General features: G+C 48.2%; 1 protein-coding gene across 4 annotated transcripts in view; it reads left to right on the top strand.

The window, feature by feature from the left end:
* rilpl1 (Rab interacting lysosomal protein-like 1) overlaps positions 1 to 16,179 on the top strand; it is a 59,100-nt gene that overhangs the window by 15,666 nt on the left and 27,255 nt on the right. For all 4 annotated transcript variants that reach the window (XM_068006232.1, XM_068006235.1, XM_068006234.1 and 1 more), the window contains exon 2: positions 4,264 to 4,414. In XM_068006232.1, coding sequence (XP_067862333.1) covers positions 4,264 to 4,414 — 151 coding nt within the window. The remainder of the gene's footprint in view (positions 1 to 4,263; positions 4,415 to 16,179) is intronic.

Below are 16,179 nucleotides of genomic sequence, written 5' to 3'. Positions count from 1 at the left end.
TTGGATGTCAGGGGATATACGAGAATGGATTAGGAAAAAAAGGAGGGCTTTTGGCAGATACAAAAGGCTAAAGACGGAGGAAGCCCTAGAGGAGTACAAAAAGTGCAGGGGGATACTTAAAAAAGAAATTAGGAGATCAAGGAGGGGCCATGAAATAACACTGGCGAGCAAAATAAAGGAAAATCCTAAGATGTTTTATAAGTATATTAAGGGTAAGAGGATAACTTGGGAAAAAATAGGGCCCATTAGGGACAAAAATGGCAATCTGTGTGTGGAGCCGGCAGATGTAGGAGGGGTTCTAAATGAATTTTTTGCATCTGTTTTCACTATGGAGAAGGACGATGTAGACATAGAAATACGGCAGGGGGACTGTGATATACTCGAACATATTAACATCGAACGGGAGGAGGTATTGGCGGTTTTAGCAGGCCTAAAAATGGATAAATCCCCAGGCCCGGACGAAATGTATCCCAGGCTACTGTGTGAGGCAAAGGAGGAGATTGTGGGGGCTCTGACACATATATTCAGAACCTCTCTGGCCACAGGGGATGTGCCAGAGGACTGGAGAACCGCTAATGTAGTACCATTATTCAAGAAGGGGAGTCGGGAAAAACCGGGGAACTACAGGCCAGTGAGCCTAACATCAGTGGTAGGAAAATTATTGGAAAAAATTCTGAAGGACAAAATTAGTCTCCACTTGGAGAAGCAAGGATTAATCAGGGATAGTCAACATGGCTTTGTCAAGGGAAGATCATGTCTGACTAATTTGATTGAATTTTTTGAGGGGGTGACTAGGCGTGTGGATGAGGGTAACGCAGTGGATGTGGTATACATGGATTTCAGTAAGGCCTTCGATAAAGTCCCCCACAGGAGACTGGTCAAGAAGGTACGAGCCCATGGAATCCAGGGTGCCTTGGCACTTTGGATACAAAACTGGCTTAGTGGCAGAAGGCAGAGGGTGATGGTCGAAGGTTGTTTTTGTGACTGGAAGCCTGTGGCCAGTGGGGTACCACAGGGATCGGTGCTGGGTCCCTTGCTGTTTGTGGTCTACATTAACGACTTGGATATGAATGTAAAAGGTATGATCAGTAAGTTCGCTGATGATACAAAAATTGGTAGGGTGGTAAATAGCGAGGAGGATAGCCTCAGTCTGCAGGACGATATAGATGGGATGGTCAGATGGGCGGAACAGTGGCAAATGGAATTTAACCCGGAAAAGTGCGAGGTGATGCACTTTGGAGGGACTAACAAGGCAAGGGAATACACAATGAATGGGAGGACCCTAGGCAAGACAGAGGGTCAGAGGGATCTTGGTGTGCAAGTTCACAGATCCCTGAAGGCGGCGGAACAGGTAGATAAGGTGGTAAAGAAGGCATATGGGATACTTGCCTTTATTAGCCGAGGCATAGAATATAAGAGCAAGGAGGTTATGATGGAGCTGTATAAAACACTGGTTAGGCCACAGCTGGAGTACTGTGTGCAGTTCTGGTCGCCACACTACAGGAAGGATGTGATCGCTTTGGAGAGGGTGCAGAGGAGATTCACCAGGATGTCACCAGGGCTGGAGCGCTTCAGCTATGATGAGAGACTGGGAAGATTGGGTTTGTTTTCCTTGGAGCAGAGGAGGCTGAGGGGGGACATGATTGAGGTGTACAAAATTATGAGGGGCACAGATAGGATGGATACTAAGGAGCTTTTTCCCTTCGTTGAGGGTTCTATAACAAGGGGGCATAGATTCAAGGTAAAAGGCGGGAGGTTTAGAGGGGATTTGAGAAAGAACTTTTTCACCCAGAGGGGGGTTGGAGTCTGGAACTCACTGCCTGAAAGGGTTGTGGAGGCAGGAACCCTCACAACATTCAAGAAGCATTTGGATGAGCACTTGAAATGCCATAGCATACAAGGCTACGGACCAAATGCTGGAATATGGGATTAGATTAGACTGGGCTTGATGGCCGGCGCGGACACGATGGGCCGAAGGGCCTCTATCCGTGCTGTATAACTCTATGACTCTATGACATCGGTGAGTCTTTGCCAACCGCTATTTCACTGTTGAGCAAATCACAGCTGAACTTATCAGCAATGACGGACAGGATGGTCCTCACAACTGAGATACCTTGTGTATCACAATATATACACTCCCCAACCCACCCAAAACCATGTGATCTCCTGGGAGAGGCGAAAAACCAGATTAAAAACTCAGACGAATTGTTGGGGGTGGGGGCAGGGCGGAAATCTTGGAAATTCCTTTCTGAGCCCCCCCCCCATGTGATTGAAATTAGTCCAGGAAATCACTCTGGCCCTGAATTCTATACATTATCTACCCTTTTAAACGAGGTGATCTCCGCCACAACCAGAAACAGGTCCAGCTCTCCAGCTCTCGCTTGAAGGAATTCAGCGAATCGGTGTCCACTGCACGAGCCGACAGCCTGCTCCACTGGTCTTGGGACTGATTACATCCGACGTCTGATCGAGAACGTTTTCCAGCATAGGTCACGGGATGGTGATCAGACCCAGAACACTGGTTGACTTCTCTCACTCCCCACCCCCACCCCCGGGACACTTGGGCAAGTTATAAAGCTCCAATCTCAGCCACAATTGAGATCAGCTGACAGCCGTGTCTCGATTATTGACGCATCCGTCGTCAGCACAAAACATCCAACTATCTGCAGTTTAATGGGTAGTGTAATGTATCGTTCCCCCACTTTGACTGGTTTCAGTGTAGATTATCATCGTTCTGTTAAGTCGGGTCACTGGAAGAAAACTCCATACAGAAGAACTGTAGCAAAATAGCAACATGGGTGATAAAATGGAGGATTTAATAATAACCCTTCTGCTTATCTCTGGTCAGGTGGCGGTTTCTTGGGACAAACATTGAGTTCGGTTTCTGGGGAGCGGGTGTACTTGTAATGTGCCCTGCGCTCTTAAAAATGACCAAATTGTCCTAGAAATGCTAGGATTGTTGATGGACAAATCTATGATATTCAGCCATTCTCGGGATGTGCGCGTCACTGGCAAGGCCGGCATTTATTGCCCATCCCTAATTGCCCTTGAGAAGGTGGTGGTGAGCCGCCTTCTTGAACCGCTGCAGTCCGTGTGGTGAAGGTTCTCCCACTGTGCTGTTAGGAAGGGAGTTCCAGAATTTTGACCCAGCGACGATGAAGGAACGGTGATATATTTCCAAGTCAGGATGGTGTGTGACTTGGAGGTGGTGTTGTTCCCATGTGCCTGCTGCCCTTGTCCTTCTAGATGGTGGAGGTGGCGGGTTTGGGAGGTACGGTCAAAGAACTCATGAAGGAAGAGATCTAAAAACTCTCCATCTTTAGAAGGACAAAACCATGGATGTCAACCAGAGAAAGCGAAAGGAGAATGTTGGGGTGTGGGATCAAAGGCATGGCTCAAACAGCAGGGTTTGGAGGAGGTTTTTGAATGAGGAGAGGACGTAGGTGGCAAGGCAGAGGGAAGTAGGCAGGAATGATGTGCACCAACAATTGGCCACCAATACTGGTGAGCGATACAAGGAGAAACCCGTGTCAGCAGAGCGGAGAGTAGTTCCAATTACCAGGATTTACCGATTCAGGTGATCTCCCCATCGGGATACTGGAGCATTGGCCTTAAACTTCATCACTGTTACCAACTACACCTGACAACTGTAATCGAGACCCATGATCACCCTGTGCCTTGAGTCCTGCCAGTAATTCTGTTTATGACTTAGTTAATGGTGGAACGTCCTATATTCTTAAAATGGTTGATCATGTTCAGGGGCTGACAGGACAGTGTGAACAATAGAATCCGTGGCAAATATTTATTACTTCCCCTCTTCAGGTGCCATGGGACCAGTTTACTTCCTCCTGCCCAGTAAGGGGGCGGTAGTGTAGTGGTTATGTTAATAAGTGGACTAATAATCCAGAGAACATGAGTTCAAATCCCACCAATGGCACTTTGAGAATTGGAACCCTAACCTCTTTCCAGAGACTTGCCCGGGCCTCGATTTTCCTTCTTGCCTGGAGCTTCGTTACCTGGTTGTGTCTTGTTACCAGGCCAACTTCCGCAGACCGTACTGATGTAAGCAAAGTTTTGCCTTCTCTACTTTTTCTATGTTGCAAATTGAATTGTAATTCCCATCGGCACACTGTACATATTTGAGGTTCTCTCTGAATTGTCTAAGCTCTCGACCTGGACCATTGCAAGACTCCAGTGTGGGAGGGGAGCAGATGTAGAGGATCGGAGTCTGAGGAACTTTGTAACGTTGCTGTCTTTGATCAGGAGCTGGTGCTGGTGGAGGATGTATGGAGAGGGGAGGCTCAGGATTTGCTGACCCAAATCGCCCAGCTTCAGGAGGAGAACAAACAGCTGCTGACGAACCTTTCTCACAAAGACGAAAACCTGACCGAGGAAGAAATCCTGAAACAGGAAGGTAAAAACAAAAAAAAGTTTTCTTTACCGACTAATCCAGCAATCACCCAGGGAAACCCAAACTCAAACAGCAGAATGATTCAGTGCAGAACGTAGTTAGTTAAGTGTTCGGTGCTGAAATTATGTGCTTATAAACCACCCAAATTAACACAAACCAGATATTCAAGATTTGAAAGCAAAAAGCATTCATGTTCAGGGGCTGACAGAACAGTGTGAACAATAGAACCTGTGGCAAATATTTATTACTTCCCCTCTTCAGATGCCACGGGACCAGTTTACTTCCTCCTGCACAGTCAGGGGACGATAGCGTAGTGGTTATGTTACTGGACTAATAATCCAGAGAACATGACTTCAAATCCCACCAATGGCACTTTGAGAATTGGAAGCCTAACCTCTTTCCAGAGACGGGCCCGGAGCCTGGGCCTGCGATTTCGATTTTCCTCCTTGCCTGGAGCTTCATTCATCTGGGCTTCATTGCCTGGTTGTGTCTTGTTGCCAGGCCAACTTTTGCAGACCATTTTTGTGTTTTGTCCACCTCAGCAGCACGAGGCTGAGGGAGGGACAGGCTATGGGGCAGGACGAGGCTGAGGGAGGGACGGGCTATGGGGCAGGACGAGGCTGAGGGAGGGACGGGCTATGGGGCAGGACGAGGCTGAGGGAGGGACGGGCTATGGAGCAGGACGAGGTTGAGGGAGGGACGGGCCAGGGGGAGGATGAGGCTGGGGTAGGGATGGGATGGGCTAGGGGCAGAGGAGCTACCTACTTCTGCTGGGTTCCAGGTGACCTTGATTGAGAGCCCACAACACATGTGGTGATGGCTATTGAATTGCACTCAACCGAGGGAAAAAGACGAGGTATGCAAAATAGAAATAAAATTAAAATCTATTCAACCCGATTATTGAAATAGTCAGTACACTGACGACACCCAGCTCGACCTCCCCACCACCTCTCTCGACCCCTCCACTGCCTCGATCCTGGATGAGCCACAATTTCCTCCAATTAGACATTGGGACGTCTGAAGCCACCAATTCTACATTGCCTGTTTTTGCCCCTGCCTCTGCTCACCTGTTGCTGAAATCCTTATCCAGGCCTTTGTTACCTCCAGACTCGACTATTCCGATGTTTTCCTGGCCAGCCTTCCACCTTCCACCTTCCACCCTCCACAGACTCTCGCTCATCCAAAACTCTGCTGCCCGTATCCTAACTTGCACCAAGTCCCTTTCGCCCATCACCCCCTGTGCTCGCTGTCCCACATTGGCTCCCGGTCCGGCAGCACCTCAATTTTTTAAATTCTCCATCGTCGTGTTCAAATCTCTCCGTGGCCCTCACCCCCCTCCCTATCTCTAACCTCCTCCAGCCCTACAACCCTCCGAGATCTCTGCGCTCCTCCAATTCTGGCCTCTTCCACCATTGGCGGCCGTGCCTTCAGCCAGCTAGGTGCTAAACTCTTTAATTCCCGCGCTAAACCTCTCCGCCTCCCTCTCCCCCTTTAACACTTTCCTTAAAACCTAACTCTTTGTCCAAGCTTTTGGTCACCTGTCCTAATATCTCCTCTTTGGGCTCAGTGTCAATTTTTGTCTGATTTCGCTCCTTTGACGAACCTTGGGAGGTTTTCCTATGTTAAAGGTGCTGTATAAATACAAGCTGTTGTTTCTAGTGAAATTATGGATTTGATGTTTCCAGGTACACTTTCCTTTCACAAACACGGCCATTCTTGGTCAAGTTGTTAGATAGAAATATAAAACTCCAGGCTCTTTTTTTTTTATTCGTTCACGGGATGTGGGCGTCGCTGGCAAGGCCGGCATTTATTGCCCATCCCTAATTGCCCTCGAGAAGGTGGTGGTGAGCCGCCTTCTTGAACCGCTGCAGTCCGTGTGGTGACGGTTCTCCCACAGTGCTGTTAGGAAGGGAGTTCCAGGATTTTGACCCAGCGACAATGAAGGAACGGCGATAAATTTCCAAGTCGGGATGGTGTGTGACTTGGAGGGGAACGTGCAGGTGGTGTTGTTCCCATGCACCTGCTGCCCTTGTCCTTCTAGGTGGTAGAGGTCGCGGGTTTGGGAGGTGCTGTCGAAGAAGCCTTGGCGAGTTGCTGCAGTGCATCCTGTGGATGGTGCACACTGCAGCCACAGTGCGCCGGTGGTGAAGGGAGTGAATGTTTAGGGTGGTGGATGGGGTGCCAATCAAGCGGGCTGCTTTATCTTGGATGGTGTCGAGCTTCTTGAGTGTTGTTGGAGCTGCACTCATCCAGGCAAGTGGAGAGTATTCCATCACACTCCTGACTTGTGCCTTGTAGATGGTGGAAAGGCTTTGGGGAGTCAGGAGGTGAGTCACTCACCGCAGAATACCCAGCCTCTGACCTGCTCTCGTAGCCACGGTATTTATATGGCTGGTTCAGTTAAGTTTCTGGTCAATGGTGACCCCCAGGATGTTGATGGTGGGGGATTCGGCGATGGTAATGCCGTTGAATGTCAAGGGGAGGTGGTTAGACTCTCTCTTGTTGGAGATGGTCATTGCCTGGCACTTATCTGGCGCGAATGTTACTTGCCACTTATCAGCCCAAGCCTGGATGTTGTCCAGGTCTTGCTGCATGCAGGCTCGGACTGCTTCATTATCTGAGGGGTTGCGAATGGAACTGAACACTGTGCAGTCATCAGCGAACATCCCCATTTCTGACCTTATGATGGAGGGAAGGTCATTGATGAAGCAGCTGAAGATGGTTGGGCCTAGGACACTGCCCTGAGGAACTCCTGCAGCAATGCCCTGGGGCTGAGATGATTGGCCTCCAACAACCACTACCATCTTCCTTTGTGCTAGGTATGACTCCAGCCACTGGAGAGTTTTCCCCCTGATTCCCATTGACTTCAATTTTACTAGGGCTCCTTGGTGCCACACACAGTCAAATGCTGCCTTGTTGTCAAGGGCAGTCACTCTCACCTCACCTCTGGAATTCAGCTCTTTTGTCCATGTTTGGACCAAGGCTGTAATGAGGTCTGGAGCCGAGTGGTCCTGGCGGAACCCAAACTGAGCATTGGTGAGCAGGTTATTGGTGAGTAAGTGCCGCTTGATAGCCCTGTCGACGACACCTTCCATCACTTTGCTGATGATTGAGAGTAGACTGATGGGGCAGTAATTGGCCGGATTGGATTTGTCCTGCTTTTTGTGGACAGGACATACCTGGGCAATTTTCCACATTGTCGGGTGGATGCCAGTGTTGTAGCTGTACTGGAACAGCTTGGCTAGAGGCGCAGCTAGTTCTGGAGCACAAGTCTTCAGCACTACAGCTGGGATGTTGTCGGGGCCCATAGCCTTTGCTGTATCCAGTGCACTCAGCCGTTTCTTGATATCACGTGGAGTGAATCGAATTGGCCGAAGACTGGCTTCCGTGATGGTGGGGATATCGGGAGGAGGCTGAGATGGATTATCCACTCGGCACTTCTGGCTGAAGATGGTTGCAAATGCTTCAGCCAGAACACACGTGCTGGACTCCGCCATCATTGAGAATGGGGATGTTTGCAGAGCCTCCTCCTCCCGTTAGTTGTTTAATTGTCCACCACCATTCACGACTGGATGTGGCAGGACTGCAGAGCTTTGATCTGATCCGTTGGTTGTGGAATCGCTTAGCTCTGTCTATAGCATGTTGCTTCCGCTGTTTAGCATGCATGTAGTCCTGAGTTGTAGCTTCACCAGGTTGGCACCTCATTTTTAGGTACGCCTGGTGCTGCTCCTGGCATGCTCTTCTACACTCCTCATTGAACCAGGGTTGATCCCCTGGCTTGTTGGTAATGGTAGAGTGAGGAATATGCCGGGCCATGAGGTTACAGATTGTGCTGGAATACAATTCTGCTGCTGCTGATGGCCCACAGCGCCTCATGGATGCCCAGTTTTGAGCTGCTAGATCTGTTCTAAATCTATCCCATTTAGCACGGTGGTAGTGCCACACAACACGTTGGATGGTGTCCTCAGTGCGAAGACGGGATTTCATCTCTACGAGGACTGTGCGGTGGTCACTCCTACCAATACTGTCATGGACAGATGCATTTGCGACAGGTAGATTGGTGAGGACGAGGTCAAGTAAGTTTTTCCCTCGTGTTGGTTCGCTCACCACCTGCCGCAGGCCCAGTCTAGCAGCTATGTCCTTCAGGACTCGGCCAGCTCGGTCAGTAGTGGTGCTACCGAGCCACTCTTGGTGATGGACATTGAAGTCCCCCACCCAGAGTACATTTTGTGCCCTTGCTACCCTCAGTGCTTCCTCCAAGTGGTGTTCAACATGGAGGAGGACTGATTCATCAGCTGAGGGAGGACGGTAGGTGGTAATCAGCAGGAGGTTTCCTTGCCCATGTTTGACCAGATGCCATGAGATTTCATGGGGTCCAGAGTCAATGTTGAGGACTCCCAGGGCCACTCCCTCCTGACTGTATATCACTGTACCGCCACCTCTGGTGGGTCTGTCCTGCCGGTGGGACAGGACATACCCAGGGATGGTGATGGAAGAGTCTGGGACGTTGGTTGAAAGATATGATTCTGTGAGTATGGCTATGTCAGGCTGTTGCTTGACTAGTCTGTGGGACAGCTCTCCCAATTTTGGCACAAGTCCCCAGATGTTAGTAAGGAGGACCTTGCAGGGTCGACTGGGCTTGGTTTGCCGTTGTCGTGTCCGGTGCCGGGTGGTCCGTCCGGTTTTATTCTTATGATGACTTTTCGTAGCGAGATTTTACAACTGAGTGGCTTGCTAGGCCATTTCAGAGGGCAATTAAGAATCAACCACATTGCTGTGGGTCTGGAGTCACATATAGGCCAGACCGGGTAAGGGCGGCAGGCTTCCTTCCCTAAAGGGCATTAGTGAACCAGATGGGTTTTTACGACAATCCGGTAGTTTCATGGCCATCATTACTGATACTAGTATTTTAATTCCAGATTTTTATTTAATTGAATTTAATTAATTAATTGAATTTAAATTCGCCAGCTGACGTGGCGGGATTTGAACTCATGACTCTGGATTTAGTCCAGGCCTCTGGATTACTAGCCCAGTAACATAACCACTATGCTACCGTACCCTAATCTTGTAATAATATCCACTTTATGTAACGCCCTTTATCCTAAAACGCCTCAAACAATGATTGACATTTTGAAGTACGTTGTAACTACAGGCTGCATTTTCAATATCTTGGGATGTGGTGTGAGAACTAAAATAGCAACAGAATTAAAAAACTGTATCTAAAATTTGTCTGCTATTAAATTGTAATGTTATTTTTGTTCTTGGGGTGCTTTAAACTGGGAATCAGTCTCGTGGCCCTCCTCTGCACCTTTCCAAAGCCTCCTTAGGTTCATGGATGTTAGAACCTGATGGAGAGAGTCCTTTTTCCTCAGTATGGTACAGAACTCTGACAGTGTGAGTGTAAAGTCTACGCCTCAATACATAGATCTGCAATCATGCTTCTGCACAGACCCTGACTTATATTTGACCTGCTGTACGTGAAAAGACGTTAAAATACCAAAGGTCAAGTCATTGAGCAGTGTGTGATGCAACCCCTGTAAGTAATATTCTGTGTATTTTTACCTCCAGCAGAATGTCTAATAATAATTGGTGAAGTGAATTTGAGTGCTGTCTGTCTGTGGGATCTGATTCCAGCCCAGTCTGATGCGTGGCAGATCTCCCCTCTCCTGACTCTCTAAGGGGGTGATTTTAACCTGACTCGCGGGGTGCGAATCCCATGGGATCGGGTGGAAAGGCTGGTTTTACACCCCGCCCAATATTACACCCACTCCAGGGGAGAGTAGAACCGGACAGGGTGTAAAACCAGCAGTGCACCCGATCCTGTCTGTTCCCCGACGGGCGGCTTAGATTAAAATGGACCTCGAAGGGTCCTAAATGAAATGGACTCGGGCAGTGAGTTCAGCTCCAAGTTCAAAACTGCCCATAACTGGGCACCGATCACTCTCACAGGCCAGGAAGGAGAGCAGGTGGGGAATCATTGTGCTGTTCTCAACAGGTCGTTGCTCCACCGAGAATGTGGATAAAAACCAGATCCACAACCAAAGGCTGATTATTCCCCGACTAATATGGACCAATAATATACCAATAATCGTAGAAAATCAAGGGGCAAAGGGGAGGGAGGAACTAATAACTATCACTAGAGAAAAAGTACTAGGTAAACTAATGGGTCTAAAGGCTGACAAGTCCCCTGGACCTGATGGCTTGCATCCGAGGGTCTTAAAGGAAGTGGCTACAGAGACAGTGGATGCATTGGTTGTAAACTTCCAGAATTCACTAGATTCTGGAAAGGTCCCAGCGGATTGGAAAACCACAAACGTAACACCCCGATTCAAGAAGAGAGTGAGACAGAAAGCAGGTAACTATAGACCAGGTAGCCTAACATCTGTCATTGGGAAAATGCTAGAATCCATTATTAAGGAAGTAGTAGCAGGACATTTAGAGACTCATAATACAATCGAGGCGAGTCAACATGGTTTTATGAAGGGGAAATCACGTCTGACAAATTTATTAGAGTTCTTTGAGGAAGCAACGGGCAGGGTGGATAAAGGGGAACCAATGGATGCAGTATATTTGGATTTCCAAAAGGCATTCAATAAGGTGCCACATAAAAGATTACTGCACAAGATAAGAGCTCATGGTGTTGGGGGTAATATACTGGCATGGATAGAGGATTGGCTAACTAACAGAAAACAAAGAGTCGGGATAAAAGGGTCATTTTCAAAATGGCAATCTGTAACTAGTGGGGTGCCGCAGGGCTCAGTGCTGGGGCCTCAACTATTTACAATATATATCAATGACTTGGATGAAGGAACAGAGTGTCTTGTGGCCAAATTTGCTGCTGAAACAAAGATAATTGTAAACAATTTTACAACACCAAGTTATAGTCCAGCAATTTTATTTTAAATTCACAAGCTTTCGGAGATTTTCTCCTTCCTCAGGTAAATGTTCAGGATCTCCTTGAAGCCTACGCATTTATACATATTGAACAATACATGGTGTTTACAGACTGCCCCTGCAACTGCCCGTTGCCAAGGCAATCACCGTGTTCAGACAGAGAGGTGTCATCTGCAGAACCCCCGAATACACATTCAACAAAAAAACAAACAGGGAAAAAAAACAGAGAAAAAAAAAAACACAGAGAGAGGCAGAAACATCCGGAAGGCAGAGAGAGCCAGCAAATGACCCATTATATTAAAAACAGATAACATTTGTTCGCTGGTGGGGTAACGTGTAGCGTGACATGAACCCAAGATCCCGGTTGAGGCCGTCCTCATGGGTGCGGAACTTGGCTATCAATTTCTGCTCGACGATTTTGCGTTGTCGTGTGTCTCGAAGGCCGCCTTGGAGTACGCTTACCCGAAGGTCGGTGGATGAATGTCCATGACTGCTGAAGTGTTCCCCGACTGGGAGGGAACCCTCCTGTTTGGCGATTGTTGCGCGGTGTCCGTTCATCCGTTGTCGCAGCGTCTGCATGGTCTCGCCAATGTACCATGCTCTGGGGCATCCTTTCCTGCAACGTATGAGGTAGACAACGTTGGCCGAGTCACAGGAGTATGAACCATGCACCTGGTGGGTGGTGTCATCTCGTGTGATGGTGGTATCTGTGTCGATGATCTGGCATGTCTTGCAGAGGTTACCGTGGCAGGGTTGTGTGGCGTTGTGGACGCTGTTCTCTTGAAAGCTGGGTAGTTTGCTGCGAACGATGGTCTGTTTGAGGTTGGGTGGCTGTTTAAAGGCGAGTAGTGGAGGTGTGGGGATGGCCATAGCGAGGTGTTTGTCCTCATTGATGACATGTTGAAGGCTGCGGAGAACATGGCGTAGTTTCTCCGCTCCGGGGAAGTACTGGACGACAAAGGGTACTCTGTTGGTTGCGTCCCGTGTTAGTCTCCTGAGGAGGTCTATGCGATTTTTTGCTGTGGCCCGTCGGAACTGTCGATCGATGAGTCGAGAGTCATATCCCGTTCTTACTAGGGCGTCTTTCAGCGTCTGTAGGTGTCCATCGCGTTCCTCCTCGTCTGAGCAGACCCTGTGTATTCGCAGGGCCTGTCCATAGGGGATGGCCTCTTTGACGTGGTTAGGGTGGAAGCTGGAAAAGTGGAGCATCGTGAGGTTGTCCGTGGGCTTGCGGTAGAGTGAGGTGCTGAGGTGCCCGTCTTTGATGGAGATTCGTGTGTCCAAGAAAGAAACTGATTCTGAGGAGTAGTCCATGGTGAGCTTGATGGTGGGATGGAACTTGTTGATGTTATCGTGTAGTCTCTTTAGTGATTCCTTGCCGTGGGTCCATAGAAAGAAAATGTCGTCGATGTATCTGGTGTATAGTGTTGGTTGGAGGTCTTGTGCAGTGAAGAAGTCCTGCTCGAACTTGTGCATGAAAATGTTGGCGTATTGGGGTGCGAATTTGGTCCCCATGGCTGTTCCGTGTGTTTGGGTAAAGAACTGGTTATCGAAGGTGAAGACATTGTGATCCAGGATGAAGCGGATGAGTTGTAGGATGGCTTCCGGAGATTGGCTGTTGTTGGTGTTGAGTATTGATGCTGTCGCAGCGATGCCGTCATCGTGGGGGATACTGGTGTATAGTGCCGAGACGTCCATCGTGGTGAGAAGTGTCCCCCACGATGACGGCATCGCTGCGACAGCATCAATACTCAACACCAACAACAGCCAATCTCCGGAAGCCATCCTACAACTCATCCGCTTCATCCTGGATCACAATGTCTTCACCTTCGATAACCAGTTCTTTACCCAAACACACGGAACAGCCATGGGGACCAAATTCGCACCCCAATACGCCAACATTTTCATGCACAAGTTCGAGCAGGACTTCTTCACTGCACAAGACCTCCAACCAACACTATACACCAGATACATCGACGACATTTTCTTTCTATGGACCCACGGCAAGGAATCACTAAAGAGACTACACGATAACATCAACAAGTTCCATCCCACCATCAAGCTCACCATGGACTACTCCTCAGAATCAGTTTCTTTCTTGGACACACGAATCTCCATCAAAGACGGGCACCTCAGCACCTCACTCTACCGCAAGCCCACGGACAACCTCACGATGCTCCACTTTTCCAGCTTCCACCCTAACCACGTCAAAGAGGCCATCCCCTATGGACAGGCCCTGCGAATACACAGGGTCTGCTCAGACGAGGAGGAACGCGATGGACACCTACAGACGCTGAAAGACGCCCTAGTAAGAACGGGATATGACGCTCGACTCATCGATCGACAGTTCCGACGGGCCACAGCAAAAAATCGCATAGACCTCCTCAGGAGACGAACACGGGACGCAACCAACAGAGTACCCTTTGTCGTCCAGTACTTCCCCGGAGCGGAGAAACTACGCCATGTTCTCCGCAGCCTTCAACATGTCATCAATGAGGACAAACACCTCGCTATGGCCATCCCCACACCTCCACTACTCGCCTTTAAACAGCCACCCAACCTCAAACAGACCATCGTTCGCAGCAAACTACCCAGCTTTCAAGAGAACAGCGTCCACGACGCCACACAACCCTGCCACGGTAACCTCTGCAAGACATGCCAGATCATCGACACAGATACCACCATCACACGAGATGACACCACCCACCAGGTGCATGGTTCATACTCCTGTGACTCGGCCAACGTTGTCTACCTCATACGTTGCAGGAAAGGATGCCCCAGAGCATGGTACATTGGCGAGACCATGCAGACGCTGCGACAACGGATGAACGGACACCGCGCAACAATCGCCAAACAGGAGGGTTCCCTCCCAGTCGGGGAACACTTCAGCAGTCATGGACATTCATCCACCGACCTTCGGGTAAGCGTACTCCAAGGCGGCCTTCGAGACACACGACAACGCAAAATCGTCGAGCAGAAATTGATAGCCAAGTTCCGCACCCATGAGGACGGCCTCAACCGGGATCTTGGGTTCATGTCACGCTACACGTTACCCCACCAGCGAACAAATGTTATCTGTTTTTAATATAATGGGTCATTTGCTGGCTCTCTCTGCCTTCCGGATGTTTCTGCCTCTCTCTGTGTTTTTTTTTTTCTCTTTTTTTTCCCTGTTTGTTTTTTTGTTGAATGTGTATTCGGGGGTTCTGCAGATGACACCTCTCTGTCTGAACACGGTGATTGCCTTGGCAACGGGCAGTTGCAGGGGCAGTCTGTAAACACCATGTATTGTTCAATATGTATAAATGCGTAGGCTTCAAGGAGATCCTGAACATTTACCTGAGGAAGGAGAAAATCTCCGAAAGCTTGTGAATTTAAAATAAAATTGCTGGACTATAACTTGGTGTTGTAAAATTGTTTACAATTGTCAACCCCAGTCCATCACCGGCATCTCCACATCGAAACAAAGATAGGTGGAAAAGCAAGTTGTAATGAGGACACAGTGTCTGCAAAGGGATATTGACAGGTTAAGCAAACGGGCAAAAATTTGGCAGATGGAATATAATGTGGGAAAATGTGAAGGAATCACTTTGGGAGGAAAAATAAAAAAGCAAAATATTATGTGAATGGAGAAATACTACAAAATGCTGCGGTACAGAGGGATCTGGGTGTCCTCGTACATGAAACACAAAAAGTCAACATACAGGTGCAGCATGTAATCTGGAAGGCAAACGGAATATTGGCCTTTATTTCTAGGGGGATGGAGTATAAAAGCAGGGAAGTCATGCTACAATTGTACAGGGTGCTGGTGAGACCACACCTGGAGTACTGCGTACAATTCTGGTGCCCTTATTTAAGGAAGGACATACTTGCATTGGAGGCAGTTCAGAGAAGGTTCACTAGGTTGATTCCGGGTATGGAAGGGTTGTCTTATGAGGAAAGATTGAACAGGTTGGGCCTATACTCATTGGAGTTTAGAAGAATGAGAGGAGATCTTATCGAAACATACAAGATTCTGAGGGGACTCGATAGGGTAGATGCTGAGAGGATGTTACCCCTCATGGGGGAATCTAAAACTAGGGGGCATAGTCTCAGAGTAAGGGGTCGCCCGTTTAAGACGGAAATGAGGAGGAATTTCTTCTCCCAGAGGGTTATGAATCTTTGGAATTCTTTACCCCAAAAAGCTGTGGAGGCGGAGTCATTGAATATATTCAAGGCTGAGTTAGACAAATTTTTGATCAGCAAGGGAGTCAAAGAATATGGGGAAAGGGCGGGAAAGTGTAGTTGAGGTAAAAATCAGATCAGCCATGATCTCATTCAATGGCGGAGCAGGCTTGAGGGGCCGAATGGCCTACTCCTGCTCCTATCTCTTATGTTCTTATGGTCTTATAACTGTATTAACTGTCTGATTTGATAGAGAATGGGGGCGATATTAGAATCAAACTGGCAGGAATGTGGCAGCATAAGTGGGACATTAGGATATGAAGTCAGAGGCTCACAGCTTGAACTGCAGACTGAGGAATTCCCACCCAAAGATATCCTTTGGATCCACAATTTCTAATCGTTCTAAAACTCTTACTGGCAATATGACCAGATGGAATATTATCTATCGATTGATCATAAAAACAATGTCCAGTATGCATTTCCTGTCTGATACATTTCAAGTTTCACAATCAAATTTCTCTGTCAACCTTCCAAAAAAGTGTATTTTAAGAAAGCAGCTCTCCTGGGACCAGAGCCGGAATATCTGACTGCTGCATGAACTCAGAAATGATTTAACAGAAATTAATCTGTGTAACTTTAAAGGGACTCGCATCCACACTTCAGCTCAAGAATAATTTATTGTGTTTTAAAAGATATCTTCCTGTCCTTATGAC

The sequence above is a fragment of the Heptranchias perlo genome, chromosome 25, assembly GCF_035084215.1.
Source record: "Heptranchias perlo isolate sHepPer1 chromosome 25, sHepPer1.hap1, whole genome shotgun sequence".
Classification (NCBI taxonomy): Eukaryota; Metazoa; Chordata; class Chondrichthyes; order Hexanchiformes; family Hexanchidae; genus Heptranchias; species Heptranchias perlo.
The sequence above is the reverse complement of the archived record's forward strand: the minus strand, read 5'-3'. Positions and strand labels throughout refer to the sequence as shown.